The sequence below is a fragment of the Paroedura picta genome, chromosome 6, assembly GCF_049243985.1.
Source record: "Paroedura picta isolate Pp20150507F chromosome 6, Ppicta_v3.0, whole genome shotgun sequence".
Classification (NCBI taxonomy): Eukaryota; Metazoa; Chordata; class Lepidosauria; order Squamata; family Gekkonidae; genus Paroedura; species Paroedura picta.
The window spans coordinates 56,694,568-56,711,755 of record NC_135374.1 but is presented as its reverse complement, the minus strand read 5'-3'; the positions used below and the strand labels follow the sequence as shown (position 1 = coordinate 56,711,755).

General features: G+C 41.2%; 1 protein-coding gene across 8 annotated transcripts in view; it reads left to right on the top strand.

Annotated features, from left to right (window-relative positions):
• Positions 1-17,188, top strand: part of GRIK1 (glutamate ionotropic receptor kainate type subunit 1) — a 201,555-nt gene that overhangs the window by 173,084 nt on the left and 11,283 nt on the right. For all 8 annotated transcript variants that reach the window (XM_077342508.1, XM_077342509.1, XM_077342503.1 and 5 more), the window contains 3 exons: positions 2,852-2,970; positions 8,284-8,501; positions 16,409-16,634. In XM_077342508.1, coding sequence (XP_077198623.1) covers positions 2,852-2,970; positions 8,284-8,501; positions 16,409-16,634 — 563 coding nt within the window. The remainder of the gene's footprint in view (positions 1-2,851; positions 2,971-8,283; positions 8,502-16,408; positions 16,635-17,188) is intronic.

Sequence of the window (17,188 nt, the reverse complement as noted above, 5' to 3'; positions counted from 1 at the left end):
CAAAGAATCTAGGGTTTTGTTAGATTCTGGATTTTCTTAGTTTTCATATTCAGTTGGAAGAATCTGTCGGCTTTTTATCCATAAACCTTAACACCAAACTGCTGGTTATTTGGACTACCACTGGGTTTAATCTAGCATACAGTTTTATACTAGTCCTACAGCTCTTGCACAAGTGGAATGACCATGGTAGCTGCTTGTGCTATGACCAATTTACTGTACCTCTACTTGCATTTCTTCTCAAGCAAGATCTTGTGGTATAACTGTTTTCTAAGCAGGAAATCATGAAGTATTGGACAAGTTCTTGCACAAGAGGAAGTGTGTATAGTCTTTTTAAGTTTCCACTTGTGCAAAGCTAGATCCAAGCCATTGTTTCCTGCTTGTATCCAGTGTTGTGTGCTGCTACTGTTCTTTTTAGTGTGCACACTCCATTTAATTGAAAATGGTTGTGGAGGGAGCCCTGGTGAGTGGAGGCTCACAATAGCAGCAAAGAAGGCAATGGTTAGCGAGGGACAGCAGGTAGGTCAAACTGCCTTTGCAGTAAGTTAGTCTTATGTGAACCTGGAAGCAGAGTTTATTCATCAGGCTGTGGAATTGTTTTCTTGTACTTTAAATTCAAAGGTTTGGGTTTTGACATTTTATATAATGCAGGCAAGCCATTTTTCCCCCTTGAATCTGTTTTGTGCATTCATTTTTTCACAAAGTTGTACCAAGAATGATGATGTTATTTAACTAACAGCTTCCTAAACGACAGTGTTACAGTTAGTTCTTACATTATTATCAGTGTTCATTGCTTCAAGGCTAGCACAGCACTTTAGTTGTTGCAAGAGTGCATAAATTCAAAGCTTAATTATATTGTTAAAACAGCAATTAAAATGTACTAGCATGACATTGTCAATTAAAGCCATATTCATAAACATCACCTAAAACTAAGTCCTGCAGCTGTAGAAGTTGGGTAACAGAGTTTCATGGCAAGGGACAATCTGTAATGTAATTTTTCAAAGTATTTTGAATATCACAATAGGACATAGTATACACTGGCGAGGCAAGGGGAGACTTTGTTTTTAAAGATCCCTATAACTTCAATATATCTCTGAAGCATTGATATTTTGTGCTCACAACACATTGTTACTGAATCTATAGACTTCCAAAACCAAATGATAACTCCACAAAATATTAGTCCAATAGCACCTTTAATAGATTTATTCAAGGCATGAGCTTTCGTGTGCATGCACACTTCCTCAGACCCCCAGAACAAGGATCATAAGAGTTCAAATAACTCAGTAAGATCAGCACATGGAAACAGGCATCCTCAAGTGGAAATGTTCTAGGGATGCCAGCCTCAAGGTGGGACCTGGGAATCACCTGGAATTACAGCTTATCTTCAAACTATAGTTCCCTGGAAAAAATGGATGCTTTGGAGGGTGAACTCCATGGCACTGTACCCCACTGATGTCTTTGTTCATCCCCAAATCTTGAGGAATTTCCTAACCTGGATCTGGAGCCCCTATCTCTCATCCCCTGCTGGTGGCTGGCAACCCTATATTCTACCAGATGAGGGAAAGCATTATGGTGAGGACTAATGGAGCACCTTCAGAATTAATTTGTGAAGTTTGTGCACTGCCCATGTACTATTTCACCGATGAGCAACATTTGCTATCCTGAAAGCACTTGGCCATCAGTTAAGTTAGGTGAAATTGCTGGATTTGGATTTGATTAATTAATATAATATGCTATCAAGTATAGATAATATAAAGAGAAATATCTCCAAACACAAACTCAGCAGGAACCGGACAATCATTCCAATTGTACATCTCTGGCATATATCCACCACACCTTCCTCAGAGTTAAAAAATAAAGGTCACCTATTCATATTTATCCCTTGGCAGCAAACCAACATGTTATAGATAACTAATTCTGCTCCTGCTGAGTGGATGTGAATTGCCCTTAATTCTTACTCCATGGTTATATTGATCTTTACTGGATACACATGAATATATCCTACATAAACAGAGAATCCTCTTCATGATAATGATCAGCATGTATATGTGGATAATCAACATCCATTGAAATGAGGCCTTTCTCATCTGAGGAGCTCTGTCTGCACATTGGAGCACCTGTGCCAAGAAGACTGATAGATGGGGTAGTCTTTGGTGATCACTAAGACAGTTTATGCACTGGAGGTTTCATGCCGGGCTGCAGGCTGGAGTTTTAGTTGTGGCAGGTTACCCCACCTCTTCCTGCACCCACATGGGGGAGCATTTGACCTGGTGTACCTCATCCGCCCCCGATTTGTGCTCCTGAGCAGGAGATGGGGCAGTGAAGTTCCCATAAACGGTCTAAGAGATGACTCTAGAATGGTTGCATTTCAAGTGACATGTTTTTCCATTTCTATTTTAATGTGCCTACTGAAGAGCAATCGTATGGAAAAGAGTTTTCCCTATTTATTTATTAATCAGATTTATAGACTGCCACTCCTGGACCAGCCATCTCATCGCAGTTAACAACAAGAAAACTATACAGTCTAAAACAGCTAAAAACAGTCCCACAGTCAATGTCCCCTTCTTCAGCCATATTTTTCAGGGTTGGTGCTTATAGGAGGGGACCAAGATCTTAGAGGTATGCTGTAGTTTTACCTAATTAATAGTACAAGGCCTGTTGCAGGAGTTCTAAAACCTGCAGTCTGCTTCGGAGCTTTCATCCTGCAGCTGTATATTTATGAATATGGCCTTAATCTCTTTTTCTTTTTCTCATGAATCTTTGCATTTTGTGCATTGTTCAGCAGGATTGCTGGTGCTGTTTGATTTTTGTTTTTAATCTGATTTTTACAAACTGTTTCTGTTAACTACCACAGGTTTACACCCTATGAATGGTATAACCCCCACCCGTGCAACCCTGACTCAGATGTGGTGGAAAACAATTTTACTTTACTTAATAGTTTCTGGTTTGGAGTTGGAGCTCTCATGCAGCAAGGTACTCCGGTTACACATCTTTACTGCACACATCCCACAGTCTGCTCAAAGGCTTCTGTGCTGGTAAACTCCACCATATGTAGCTAGAGCATATACTGTAAAACCTGATATAGAAAGGAGACATGGAGCTATGTATATTCTCAATGAAAATAGTGGAAGAAGTGAAACTGGCACTTTTTGTGACCCAAAATCTACAAAAGGACTAAGGGAGAAAAAACATGTAACATTCATATGAAGTTTTATATCATATTGATGCTTCAAGAAGCAAAATCAAAAGGCTTTGATGTTGTTTACATAGAACTTAGGTTATCACCATAAAGTCTTTTCAAGTTTACTCTGTACCATTATAAAACACTAAGTGATAAAGCATCTTTTAAATGGATAGCCCAAAAGACATTTTGTTAGAATTATTATTTCCTGAGCATTTGTTAAAAGTTATTGCTTAAACAACCCACTTTTAATTCATGGCTTTTCTTCAGGTTTTTAAAGGTTTTTGCCTCTTGTAAATGCATCCAGCCTTTGAAGCCCACAGCGTTCTAACTGCCGTTGAATCTGGAAGCCACAGAGATGCTCATTTTACAGTGCAAGGAAATGAGGGGCACTGGAAGTGGAGACTCAGCCTGGTGCATATACTGACAATGTGTATATATGGTGTGTTTATTCTGAGGCTCCCTGTTATAAGACTTGGCCTCTATGTGAGGTGCGTGTTCAGAACATATGTTTCATAAGTGTGAACCCCCTCAAAAATGACAACACACTCTTAAGTCCTAGAAATATACAGCAATCTGAATAAAGTCATACAAATGCAAACAAATTCCTACATCAACTAAAGTACAATTTCTCATTTCACACCACGTGTAACACTTGGGAGCTCGGTTAACCAAAAATCTTACCAAGAGCTTGCACAAACCTGCTAGTATTGGTAGGATTTTCACCATTAATTGAGTTAAAACTGTGGAACATCAGGCATCTCTTTTGGGGAGGTGAGCATAGAGAAATATACTGATGCACATCTGTATGCATGAGGTATCCTTCATATGAGAATGGGTTCTACAGAATGTGGATAGACAGCCTGGTCCTCTGCCTTAGACAGCCCATAAAGCATATTCAAAGGTTTTACAGTATCAGGCAGGTGTGCGTCTAAGCTGTGCCTGCTTTGTGTGTGAAAGTGCCCAAAATGTTTGTGTTTTTTGAGTGACCTGCCTTCACTGGAGTTTACCACCATCCACAGCAAACTGTGGGATGCCGTGCCTACTAGTTACCACTACCTTGGGTACATGACAGTCAGCCCCAACCAGACTCTGCTTGTCTTTGAAGAAGCTTTAAAACTGAAAACAAAAACAAAACTAATTTGTAAGTTGACGCGAATGTTCTCATGTACAAACTTGTGGTACGTGTGACTGTAAGTGCACCCCCATTAACATGTAGAGTTTGAACAAGAGATGAATGGTTGCTAACCTCTGCATCTATTGTTATGCTCTTTCTTGTTAACAGAAGCTGCTTGTTGTGCTTGATTGGAAGCCACTGGTTTATTAAATTTTTAAACTGTGATGATCAGACTTTCTCTTTTCTACAGAGCGTGAGCAAAGTCTGGATCAGGATTGGCTGTCATGTCTGCCATATAAAAGCACTAGAGAGACTTCAGCAAGTATTTCTCTGGTTCTTGCTAAAAGCATTGCTTAGGCCTTATTTCTCCACCCTCCTTATTTTAAACCCTCAATCCAAATACAGCTTCTTTTGAAACATTACACACTGAGCAGATTAATTGGAAATGTATGGAAAACTGTTGCATAATGGCCATACGCCCCCATTTAATGACAAATTGCTCTGATGCTTGTTGTCGTCTATGGTAAGATAACCTAAGTAAACCTAAGAATGCAATCCGATGCACATTTACAGGACCATAAATCAAACTAAACTCAGTGGGGCTTATTCCTGAGGGGGGAAAGGCATAGCCTAATGCTCAGGCTATTAGACATATTCTGAATATTCAGAAACATGTAAAATGCTATTTCATAGGGCCTAACATTCAGAATATGTTTTCTACATGTTTGTGAACTCTGTTGTATCTACAGAGCTCCTTGCTTACAAAAATCATTCACTTCAGCGGGATGAGCAAACAGCTGTACATACACAAAGTCATGCATGTATAGCCCTTCCCCCTCAGAAACTGGAATGGACTGCACATACAAGATTGTCAAGTACACAGTAGTTATGGATTAGGGGAAAGAGTGCCACATAAGCAAAAAGCCCATTTTTTTCACAAGAATCTTCATTTCACTGAAAATTGTAAGTCTGAAGTCAAACAATAGTTTTGCATTGCTGGGAATCAGAATTTGATGAACCACCACTGTCGTATGAGCCAATAGCTTTTTATTTTCCTGAGATAGTTACTGTTATTATTTTCTAACTGCTTACAGAATCAGCAGTTTTTCAGAGAAACAGCTTGAAGTATACTTTGGCTGTTTCACATGGACAACTTTTGACATACTAGAAAACCCAAGGGAAGCTGGAAATCAGTTACAAGAATAAAATGGTATCAGACCTTCCAGTTTTCTGTTGGGGAGTGCCTACTATGGAAACTGATCTGTGAGATTAGTCTGCCAAGTTATATGGGTCTCTTAAAATGTATCTGGCCATTTTTACTATTTTAATTAAAATAAGGCATTGCAAAAGTCTCTACATAATTTATATTCCTTTGCTGAGCTTTTAGTAAATAATGTTTTCATAAAGATCTGAGTCAGCATTCTTTTGCAATTGCTTCTTAGATGGCTAGATCAGCAGCAAGTTAAAACTGAATGAAAGAAATCATTTAATACAATCTTTAAATAAACTTTCTTCCTGAATAGTGCACCAGAAGAAACATTAAAATGTAGATATAGATAGATTTTCAGAAAAATGGTTCTGGAATTAAATAGGAGACAGAGTTCCATATCCAGCTGGAGCCATGCACATTTAAGAATTCTGGATGGATAAGAGCATCCTCTTCCAGTTGCATATAGCCAGATCAATGAGACCCAGGTGAGCACTGTACAGCAAGATGTTCATCAGCATTAGTCCCCCATAAGGAAGGCTTCTTCTGTAGGCTGATCCCTCTTGGTAGATCAATCTGTTCATTTTTAAGTAAGTGCACACCTGACCTAATCATATAGACCCAAATCTAGAGTTTAACGTATACCAAAGATTCCCAGTAATTCTATGAAGATATTGTTTGTTGTGCCTTACAAGCGTTTCACATTAAACAGATTATGTAGTTCCATAAATGTGCATAAACTAGACTGGACTAAATTAGAACAGTGAAGCATTTGGATGTCCTTAGATCCAAGCTGTTTTAAGTAAGCAATTCCCATTGATTTCCCTAGGCTATTTCCACAGCAAGATGTTTTGGCTTTGGGTCACAGCTGGCACTGACTTTTAAGAGAAAAATGGACATGTTTATATAGATTAAAGTTAAACTGCTTATCATTTTAGCATACCATTATAGCATATCACATAGATGTCTCAGAAGGCCCAACACTTCAGTGCCAAAAACCTTTGCTAATTATAATGCTGCACTTGCTTAGTGTCCAGCTCAGCCAGGATTTAACCATATGCTGATCTATACTTTATGCCAATAAACGCTTCTGCGTGTCCTTGATTCCTGCTAAATTTGCAACTGAATTAGGGCAGATTCTGAGAGAAGACAAGAATGAAATACAAGAATAATGTTGGGCATATGCCTTCACAATTGACCTGTACAGGAGACAATATAAGTCTTGGCAAAATCCTTTCCTCCCTCCCTTGCTGCTGCTCTTTCTTAATCTACCTCTTTCTGGTGAAAATTATCAAATTAATCAGGGTGCTTTGTTAATTTGTGCCAGATAGAAGTGGCAGCCAACTAACAAGGACAGGAGTGAGCAAGACTGATTAAATGAGAGTTCACCTCACTGATATTCTTCTCAGTTAATTAGTTGTGAACTAGACTAACAGAGCAGCCATGTTCAACCTACACATGACATTAATCCCATGAAGGTATTTTCCACACAAGGACAGACTAGTCTAGTGTTCCTGTTGGGTCTGCCAATGCAATGCAGAAACAGGGCTTCCACATGGCAGAGTTCCCTGCCCCAGCCCCTAGGAAGTGGCTATCTCTTCAACAACAATGAGGTTTTTTCAGGTTTTAATTAGCTCCTTTAATTGTACAGATAATTAGCTCCTTTAATTGTACATATTTATACCTCCTAAAGTGGCTAGACACTTACTTAAAAAAATAAAATCTGGGAATTCAGGTAACCATAGCATTATAACAACAGAATAATATTTGGTCACTGATTTTAAAACCCACAAAGGTTTCCTGCTGCTGTGGCTGCTGTGGTGACAGGCTTTCAAATTGGTGAGATTGGGAAAAGCTTAACTTCCCAACCACATGGCAGACAGCAAGTCTTTTCTGTGATCTTTCCAAAGCTTCTAATCAAAACACGTTTACAAAAAACTGAGATAAAAAAGGGGGAAAGCCCAGTCGGTGCACAAATGCACCACAATGCTTTGGGGTGGGAAGTGAACCCTCTTTCCAGCAGCACTGAGTCTGTCTTTTCTCTCTGGTGTGTTTAAAGGCTGTGATAGGGAACCCTCATAAATAGCATTTGGGGTGAAGTTGAAGGTGGAAATACATAAAACTATCCTGCCCCTTCTGATGGAAAAGGCCTTCTGTCATTGGGAAAGGATCATAGGATACAAGCCATATTTTGAAACAATAAATGTATGGGTTGCACTCAGTGTTTTATTGTGAGGGAAGAATTTCTCTTTGAACTAATAAAATATGTATGCATTATTCATGTACTGTCCTCCTCAGCTTCCAGCACCTTGTGTTACTTTGTTATTGTTGTGTCATTTTATAAGACCACCACATTGTAATTGTCATATTCACAGCATATTCTGTAATTCATCTCAATCATCAATATAGTTATTAGTATTGCATTCTATGGCTATTGTGGATTAAGGTTTTAACTGTTCCAATATTTAAACTATAAAGCTAAAGACATTGTATAATTGGTTAAAGCAATTGAAAGTCTTCAATGACTAGGAAAAAATGTGTGGAAAATTGGGAGTTCAGATCCAAGAACATCCATAGATTTGTCAACTGTCATAGCATTAATCTTTTTCAAAGTGTTGTTTCCATGTTTACTGTTATCTGTATGTGTCTGGAATTATTACATCATATCATTTCTTTACTCTGTTCTTCATAAATTTATCATGTTCCTAAAAGTGACATCCTTTAGAAAGAGTCTGAAATTTCTTTCACCCTAACACAAATGATTTGATGGTGTTGTAACAGGATCAGAATTGATGCCAAAAGCTCTTTCCACCAGAATAGTTGGAGGGATATGGTGGTTTTTCACCTTAATCATAATCTCATCCTACACTGCTAATTTGGCTGCCTTCTTGACTGTTGAGAGGATGGAGTCTCCTATCGATTCAGCAGATGATTTGGCAAAGCAAACCAAGATAGAATATGGAGCTGTTAGAGATGGATCAACAATGACCTTCTTCAAGGTAAGATGACAGGTACCAGGTTTTATATCAACAGGAGATGTGCTTTGTAAATAGTAAATTTGGATGAAGAAAAAAATGACAGCCCTTGAATTCCTTGAGATATACATGCCAGATATACATGAAAAAGATTGTGTAACCAAATCTCCATTTGCTCAAAACCATGGTAGATTGTATTTATTTATTTTTATTACCCTTAGCAGCTAAAACTGATCATAGAAAAAGACAACCACAGAACACTGGTCAAAATGACAAGTTGATAGAGAACAAATGTTTTATAACTTCCAGGTAAACAAATGTTTTATAACTTCCAGGTACCAACGTTTGAGCCAGTTTGGAGTAATTTTGGCACTATAAAATAGTTTAGAATGTTCAGTATTTCTGAAAATGAAAGTAGTTTAAATAAAACAAAGCAAAAAGTAATTTGGGTACATAAGAGACCTTTTCCCTAAAAGGTAAAGGTAAAGTTATCCCCTGTGCAAGCACTGAGTCATGTCTGACCCTTAGGGTGACACCCTCCAGCGTTTCCATGGCAGACTCAATACAGGGTGGCCTTGCCAGTGCCTTCCCCAGTCATTACCATTTTACCCCCCCAGCAAGCTGGGTACTCATTTTACCGACCTCGGAAGGATGGAAGGCTGAGTCAACCTTGAGCCGGCTGCTGGGATCAAACTCCCAACCTCATGGACACACAGCTTCAGACAGCATTTCTGCTGCTTACCACTCTGTGCCAGAGAGAGCTCAAATACATTAGAAAGTGTATGGACAATTTGAATAATGGGATTTTAGGCAGCAGAACACAACTGCAGAACAGAACATGGTTGCTGTTGTAACTGTTGGGACTTGTATACATAGTGGGTCCAGATCCAGGAATATGGGATTGACAGGCAGAGATTCAGTTTGTGTGTTCACCACCCATTCCTAGCCAGAACAGTGACTTGCAGGATGATCCCGTCTTTTAATAGCAGTAGGCTAAATCTGATGGAAATATTTTCTCTGATCCTTGTGAAGGCTTCCAAATCAGGCTTGTTCACTGGTCTGAGCAATTGGGGGGGGGGGGGGGTAACAAAATCTTCATATCAGGAACATTTTAGATTTTTGTCATTATGTAGCCCACTTTAATATTTCTCTAATTGCCTATTTTATATACAAAATTAATTTAACTCAAAATAAACCACACCAGTTTAGAATTTTAAATCATCTTACTTGGGCATAATCTCCTTAAATTTAATTTGCTCCATAATCTCCTTAAATGTAATTTACTTCATCGGGATTGTGCTAGAATAATTGGTTTGGAGCTCTGAGTCCAAGTACACCAACAAACAATGAATATGGCAAATATAAACAGCAGTTGGTAATCTCAGGGAAGCCAAACCTGAACAGATGCAGGTAATTATAGTTATCATCATTCCCCTGTGGGGTGCAAGCATGATACACTGAGACAAAGTTAACCTTTAGGAAGCAATCAATCCAAAGAAACTGTAACAGATTGGCAAAGCAATGGGAATTTGGAAAGAAATATGCTTCTGCTATCATTGTAAACAAATATTTTCCATTTCTTTAGTTGCCAGTCTGACATTTTTAAGTGGCAGATCTCAGTTAGGACCTCTGGATCATATTGAAACTCTGTTGCAGATGGAGAGGAGAAATGAGCATGTTGCTTCTCAAAATTAGCAATTTAAATTATTTTAAAATCTGATATTTATACATAGTAGGATAATTATTGAAAAAAATCAACTTCCTTGATACTTTCTGTCATGTTAATCATTCTTATTTCTTGAAGAACAGATAAACTAACTATTGCTCAGGCAACTAATATCCTCTGTGTTTGCTCTGTCTGTGTTGTTCAGAGGGATTTACTACTGTAAAAAAAGGGGAGGGAATCTTTCGTTGTGTCTTTTAATTTTGAAATTCTCTGGTTTTGCCTTGCTAGTTAAATACTTTCATGTCTCTGGAATACAATTTAGACCATCGTTAATCCGCTCCTGCGGAGCGGATTAAATAAAAGAGTAAGGGCTGTTGGGGAGGAGTTAGGGCGGGCTATGTCCAGGATAAAAACTCTGAGGAACGAATTAGGAGCCACGAAGTGGCTCCTGATTCACTCCTCAGAGTGGCAATCCAGGGCCAAGTGTTGGCCACTTGGCCCATCTCCCGAACGGCCCGCCCCTAACTCTACACTCCTCCCGAGCAGCAATCATTGCCAGATGGCTGCCGGCCAAGAGCCTTGCCCCACGCCGCTGGTCTCTAGGGGAAATTCTTTCCCTGCGCCCAGCGACTGCCCTTCCCCACAAACTGCCCTCCACTATGTCCTACCCCGCCAGCCGCCACCCGAGCACTTCCCACCCCTTCCCCCAGCGTCCGTACCCGCCTGCCCAGGACCGTGCCCTTCCCACAACCATCTACTCCGTCCATCCCTACCCGCTGAAGCCCGCGCCCTTCCCACCCCCAGACCCCCACTTGCATGCCACCGCTGGCCCGCCCGGCCCCGGAATTCGACGCTGCCGCACCCACAGCAAACCTTTGTCCGACGATTCTCCAGGACGCTGCTGCCATTCCACTGACGACGACCGTGAACAAGATGGTGCCGATGCCAACGACCACGCCGCTGAGCCGCTCCGCTGCCAGCGGCCCGCACACGACTCCCACGGCCACCCCAAAATGGCACCGCTGGACTGGGGCCCGCCGCAGAGCCGCTCCGCCGAAACCACCACCCCTGGCCATTGCCCGGATATCTGAGCCGCCTCCCCTCCCGCTGGCCGCTGCGGATCCTGGCTGCTGCCGCCCGCCCAAGCCCCGGTGAGTCTCAAGCCCAGGGAGCGGCCTCACTCAACAACAGCAACCAATCAACCCCCCCTGGAGAAAGCCCCACACACGCTCCAGCCTGCGGAGGTGAGTCCCTGCCTTCGCCCAGCCGCAGGGGCAGCCTTGCCGCACAGTGGATCCGCCGAGCCCAGTCCTGCAGCTGGGAGAAGCTGCAACCATGCGCAGCCATCGCCAGATCACTCCCCACCTTCTCGCCTCAGGTCACTCCCCGCCTTCTCCTCGACGCCCCGAGCCCCCTCCTGCGGATGGCACTAGGAGCCAAGATGCTCCAGGGTGGGGGGCCGCCTCTCCGCCTTCTCCCGGCCACAGCAGAACAGCCCGCAACCGGGAGAACAGCCCAGGTCGCGACCCAGATCCCCAGGAAGCCTTCGCCCTGCGAAGGCTTCCCCACGGACTGCCCGCTAGTGCCCATTTTATTTCCCAATAAAATGGGCTTTATTCCTAGTTAACCATAAGATAGAAGTGGAATTTACACCCCAAAATGATAGTGATGATTGTATTACTGTTAACAGAACAATTTCAGCAGTAGTGTCCAATATTTGGGTTGCCTTAGGATCCTAATCAGATAGTGAGGCATACAGCTCATATTCTGTCATGTTGCTGCTGGACTTTAGCAAAGAGGGGTTCTTGTGAAACTTTGGGGAGATCTATTCAGACTGTTCAGTTTAACACCCACTGTTAAAAAAAAAAGATGGTCAACAGATTTGGAGAATCTGGTCCACCTCTGGTCTGAAGGGTGGACAACAGCAGAGGAAGGAAAGGATGTGAAAGCCCCACAGGTTCACCCCTTCTTACTGCATTCCAAAGAGTAATTGGGGTTGTTTGTTAGGAGAAATGGCCCTGTGTCATTTCTGACAAGGAGAAAACAGAATGCTAAAACCACTGAAAATACTAAAATAGTTTAAACTAATTTATTACCTTGTTGGCTTAGTTTTTTTTCTAGATCGCAATTGTGGAAATATATGCTGCCTTATGCTAAAATATGATTAAAGAAATTTTTTTGGTGATGCATACACAAAAAAACTATCTTGACATTTAAGTCAAAACTATGTTTTCCAACGGAATAACAAAACTGACATAACCAAATTTCATATACTGAAAAGCTTTAAGTTGCAGCTTGAATGTACATTGTACCAAAGTATCATGTTTCATAGTGAATTAGCTAGACCAATTTAGGAGAGTGACTAAAGTGGTGAAATCTAGTTGTTGTTTGTTTGATTGATTGATTCATTCATTCATTCATTCATTCATTCATTTTATAGTCCATCTTCCTCCTTGGACTCAAGGTGGATCACATAATAGTACCCCATAAAACCCCATTAAAACCCTGAAACTATAAAAATCACAAGTTTGTCGAAAGAAAAATCCTCCAGCCTTCCCACAGCTGTCCATGAAGGGGTTCATCAGATGGAATAGCGTAGACTAAAGGGGAGTGTGGACTATTATAATCTGTGCCATATATAGACATCTGGAGAATATTATATAAATGTCACTGCGGTTTACAAAAATCTGGAAATAACTGGAATCAAGATAGAAAAGACCCTCATTTTTTATAATCCAGAAGAGAATGCATAGGTTTCATTTTGTTTCATTTTGCTGTCATGTCATAGCTGATTTATAGTAACTCTGATGGGATTTTCAAGGCAAGAAACATTCAAAGGTAATTTACTATTATCTGCCCTGTGTAATAATCCTGGTATTCTTTGGTGGTTTCCCATTCAAATACTGATTGACTTCTGATATCTGATGATATTGGGCTAGCCTGGCTTTTATTTGGGGAGCTTGTACTATCATATAGAAGATACACATGGCAAAAATTTTTTAGGAAAGTTTAGAAACACATCTTCAAATAATCTAACCACTAAAAGTATTTAAGAGCAGCATTAGAGAGCCATAATGTCTTTATTTAGCATATAGACCAGGCTTCCTCAACCAGGGTTTCTTGAAACCCTGGGGCTTCTTGATGGCTCTGGAATGGTTTCCCAAATGGGTGGGAGTGAATTAATTTATATATATACTAGGGGCAAAGCCCGTTGTATCCAAGAATACAACGGGCGCTACAGCTTGGCAGTGGGAAGAGGAAGGGGAGGAGTTGTCCAGTCTGTAAGGGCATGGGGTTGAATGTGTGTGTTGTGTGGGAGGTTGTGGTGGCAAATGAGGGCATGGGTGTGGAGATATGGGTATCAAGAACCTGTGGTTTGGAATATTCATTGAGTGTGGGAGAAGACTGACTGTTGGGAATTGTGGCATAGTGGTTACAGATGAGCTTTCCAGAGCCATGTCTTCAGATATGTGAAGGGAAAATCAGACTGGAGACTCTTCTTAGGGGAAGATTACATGGCAACCAATTCCTCCCAGTTCGTCATTTCCCTTCTTGTGTGAATTAGACAACAGACACCAAAATGCCCCTCTGCCCTAATACACATGGGGTAGTCACAGTACACAGGTGTCCACCCTGTTCCTTCTTTTCTATTTTTTCACTGTTGATAAAATGTTACGTGGCCACCAGCTTCTTTCATGGTTGCTCCTTAGAAGAACGGATTTTTGTACCCTATTGCTTACTATCCAAAGGAGTCTCAAAGCGGTTTACAAACACCTTTTCCATTCGTCTCTCCACAATAGTCAACCTGTGAGGTATGTGGGGTTGTGAGAGGTCTGAGAGAACTGGGAATGGGCCACAGTGACCCAACAGGCCTCAGGTGTCTCAAAGCATTTTCCAATTATCTTCCCTTCCTCTCACTATTTACAGTTTCAGGCTGTAAGTATTTATTTAGATCTTCCTGCACTTTCCAGACTCACAGGACTGATACTGGTCTGCCTGTCTGCGCCCCAGAATACAAACAGTTGCTGGTAAGGGCTGGCCATAGCCCATAGCCCAGGAGGGACACACCTGCACCACTCCCTCCCAACTGCAGGCAAAAATGGCTTCTTTGAAGGCTGGACTCTGGCATTGTACGATTTTGAAGTCCCACCTCCAAACCTCCAACCCAGGGGTAGCTAACCTCCAGGTGGAGCCTGGAGAGCTCCTAGAGTTACAGCTCACCTGCAGAGAATAAAGATCAGCTCCCCAGGCAGAAAGGGCTACTTTGGAGAGGGTTGTGGTATAGAAGAAACATTTAAGGCCTCCCACACAGGTTGTTGTTGAATTTAAAGACTTGAGGCCTACTGCAAAGGGCTGTGCAGATGAAACAGGAGACAAAAAAAAAACAATTTCATCAGAATAACACTGTGCAGTGGCCTCAAACCTGAAGAGAGTTGCAAATAAGAAAGACACATGGCTTGGCTGTGTCTAACCCCCAGCCAGAGCAGTATTTTAAGTGAAAAGGGGCTTTTCTGTAGCCTCCCTGTCAGTCAACTGTTCGGCAGAAGGGGAAAGTCCCCCCCTCAAAAGGAATGCCCTCAGGCTCCTCTGCGTTGCTCTCTGAAGGAAAATGCCTCCCTCCCCTCAGTCAGGGGCTGTCAGAGGCTCCTTCGCAGCAGGCCTGAAGGGGGGAGGGGGAGCACTCTGCAGCCTCCTGCCAGCTCTGTCAGGGTTCTGAGGCAATTTACAGTTGGACTTGACAGTTAGGACAGCCTTGGGACAAAAAGGGCTGTCACAGCCTGTCCAAGCCTCTGTTCTCATCCCCCTTGGCAGCCTTACTGACTTCCTCTCCCTTTGGTGGTCAGGAGCAGACTGGCAGCCATTTCTCCAGATTGCCCCTGGCTGACTGGAATTTTGGTCTGTCCTGGTGAGGGGCCAACCCGAAGGCGCTTCATGCCTTCGGATTGGCCCCTCCGCTTGTCAGTCCAGGGCCATGGGACCAATTGTTGCCCTTCCTCATCATGGACTGAGCCCACCCTAACACCCCTTACTGTTTTATTAAGAGGGAAAAGATATATATTATGTGTTAAACATTTATTAGGTGATATAACCATGTGTTATCATGTTGATCCTCCCTGTCTCCCAATATGGCCAATGATAAGACTGGAGGGGTTGGAAACGGGAAGGGGCCTGGATGGGCATGTACACTGCTATGCTTCCCAACCATATTCTGGATGATCATGCCACTTCTGGAGTTTCTCAAAGCCTGAAGAATGTTTCAGGTGTTTCTCAACAGTACAAAAGTGGAGAAAGGCTGATATAGACACTTTCCCTTTGGCTTTACAGCATCCCTATAAGGTACATTCATTTGTGAGAAAATGACTGACCTCTGGTCACTCAGTGGGGTCTATACTGAATGGTGATTTGAGCCTGGGCAAGAAACATCCATCAAGTACTCTAAAAAAGCTTAACCACATTTTATATTCCATATATTGTTACCATATATCCTGTTGTTTATTCAATAACAAATTGATATGTCCAAACTTTCTCATCTTTTAAAATATAAATTTTTAAATATAAATATATAAATATAAATTTTTTTTAAAATCTAAAAAATTGTTCTAAGTAGTAAGCATATTTAATCAATTCCCAGAAGTCCCAAAATCCATTTGCATAACAATACATGATATATTGTATTGTTCTTGCCTATGAAAAAAAATTCCCAAAATTATATTTACAATTAACATCTATGATTTAGTTTCTACTATATTTTGATTATGATCGTACCAATCTCAAAATAGTATACTTCATTTTATAATTATGTAATATCCACACCTCTTTTTCTCCAGTTCTCCATACACTGCATATACTTCATACAATTTGATATAACCATGACCATTCATTTTTTAAGTGTCTCCACTTTTTTTGTTTGAAATCAACAACATATAACTATTTTGAAAGACTATGCATTAGATAACTCCCAAGCAGAGTAGAAATAGCTCTTCTGGTCTATGAGTCCTAAAGTATAACAGTGCTTATATGCCTTCACTATGTTGCCTGCATTGTATCCTGTGTGTGGCAAAAGGCACAAAGAATTCAAGTGCTCAATATGCTTCCTGACAGAAATGGGACACACAGTGCCTATGTGAAGCTGAATGCAGTTGAAAGTGGGAAAGGATCCTAATCTCTCCTATGTTTAATATTTCGTGCTGCCTCTACCAGAAGTATTCAGGGATATAATTCAAATGTATAAACAATGTCTGATGCTTTTGATTTTTCTCCTTAGAAATCCAAAATTTCAACATATGAGAAAATGTGGGCATTTATGAGCAGCAGGCAGCAGACAGCATTGGTGAAGAACAATGATGAGGGAATCCAGCGGGTACTCACCACTGACTATGCCCTCCTGATGGAATCTACCAGTATAGAATATGTCACCCAAAGAAACTGCAATCTTACCCAGATTGGTGGACTCATTGATTCCAAAGGTTATGGTGTGGGGACTCCTATTGGTAAGAGACAAACATTAAGCAGTTATTGACAGACTGTGACAGGTAGAACTGGTGTACAGTTTTAAGAAGTGGTTTGAGAGCATCTGTCAACCAAGCTAAAGAAGTAAAACTTTCCTCTATCATGCTAGCAAGCAGCTTGTTCTTATCCAAGTCTGTGACAGGCTATGCAGAAGCCAGGAGCCATGCAGAGATAGGGAGAAGAATGAGATACTAGTTACTCCAGGGGAAAGGCCTCTTTTGACAAGTGGCACTGCCAGACATCCATTACAGCAGCAAAATTCTGGGTTGATGGAGAAGAAAGTTATATTGATGACCAGGGGAGATGCCATCTTTCACATGTGCAGGGCTACATATACAAACACATTCAGCAATTTATGTTTGCACATAATCTCACTCCACTGCCAGAGTAAGGGTGACATTCTTATTTTTAATATTAAGATTGTAAAATTATGTTTTAAAACCTGTTTTACCTGTTTTACATATAACGTTTTCTTTCATTAAATAATCCTTCTACTGCTTACAAGAAAACATTCTCCAACCCCAGGAAGGAAATA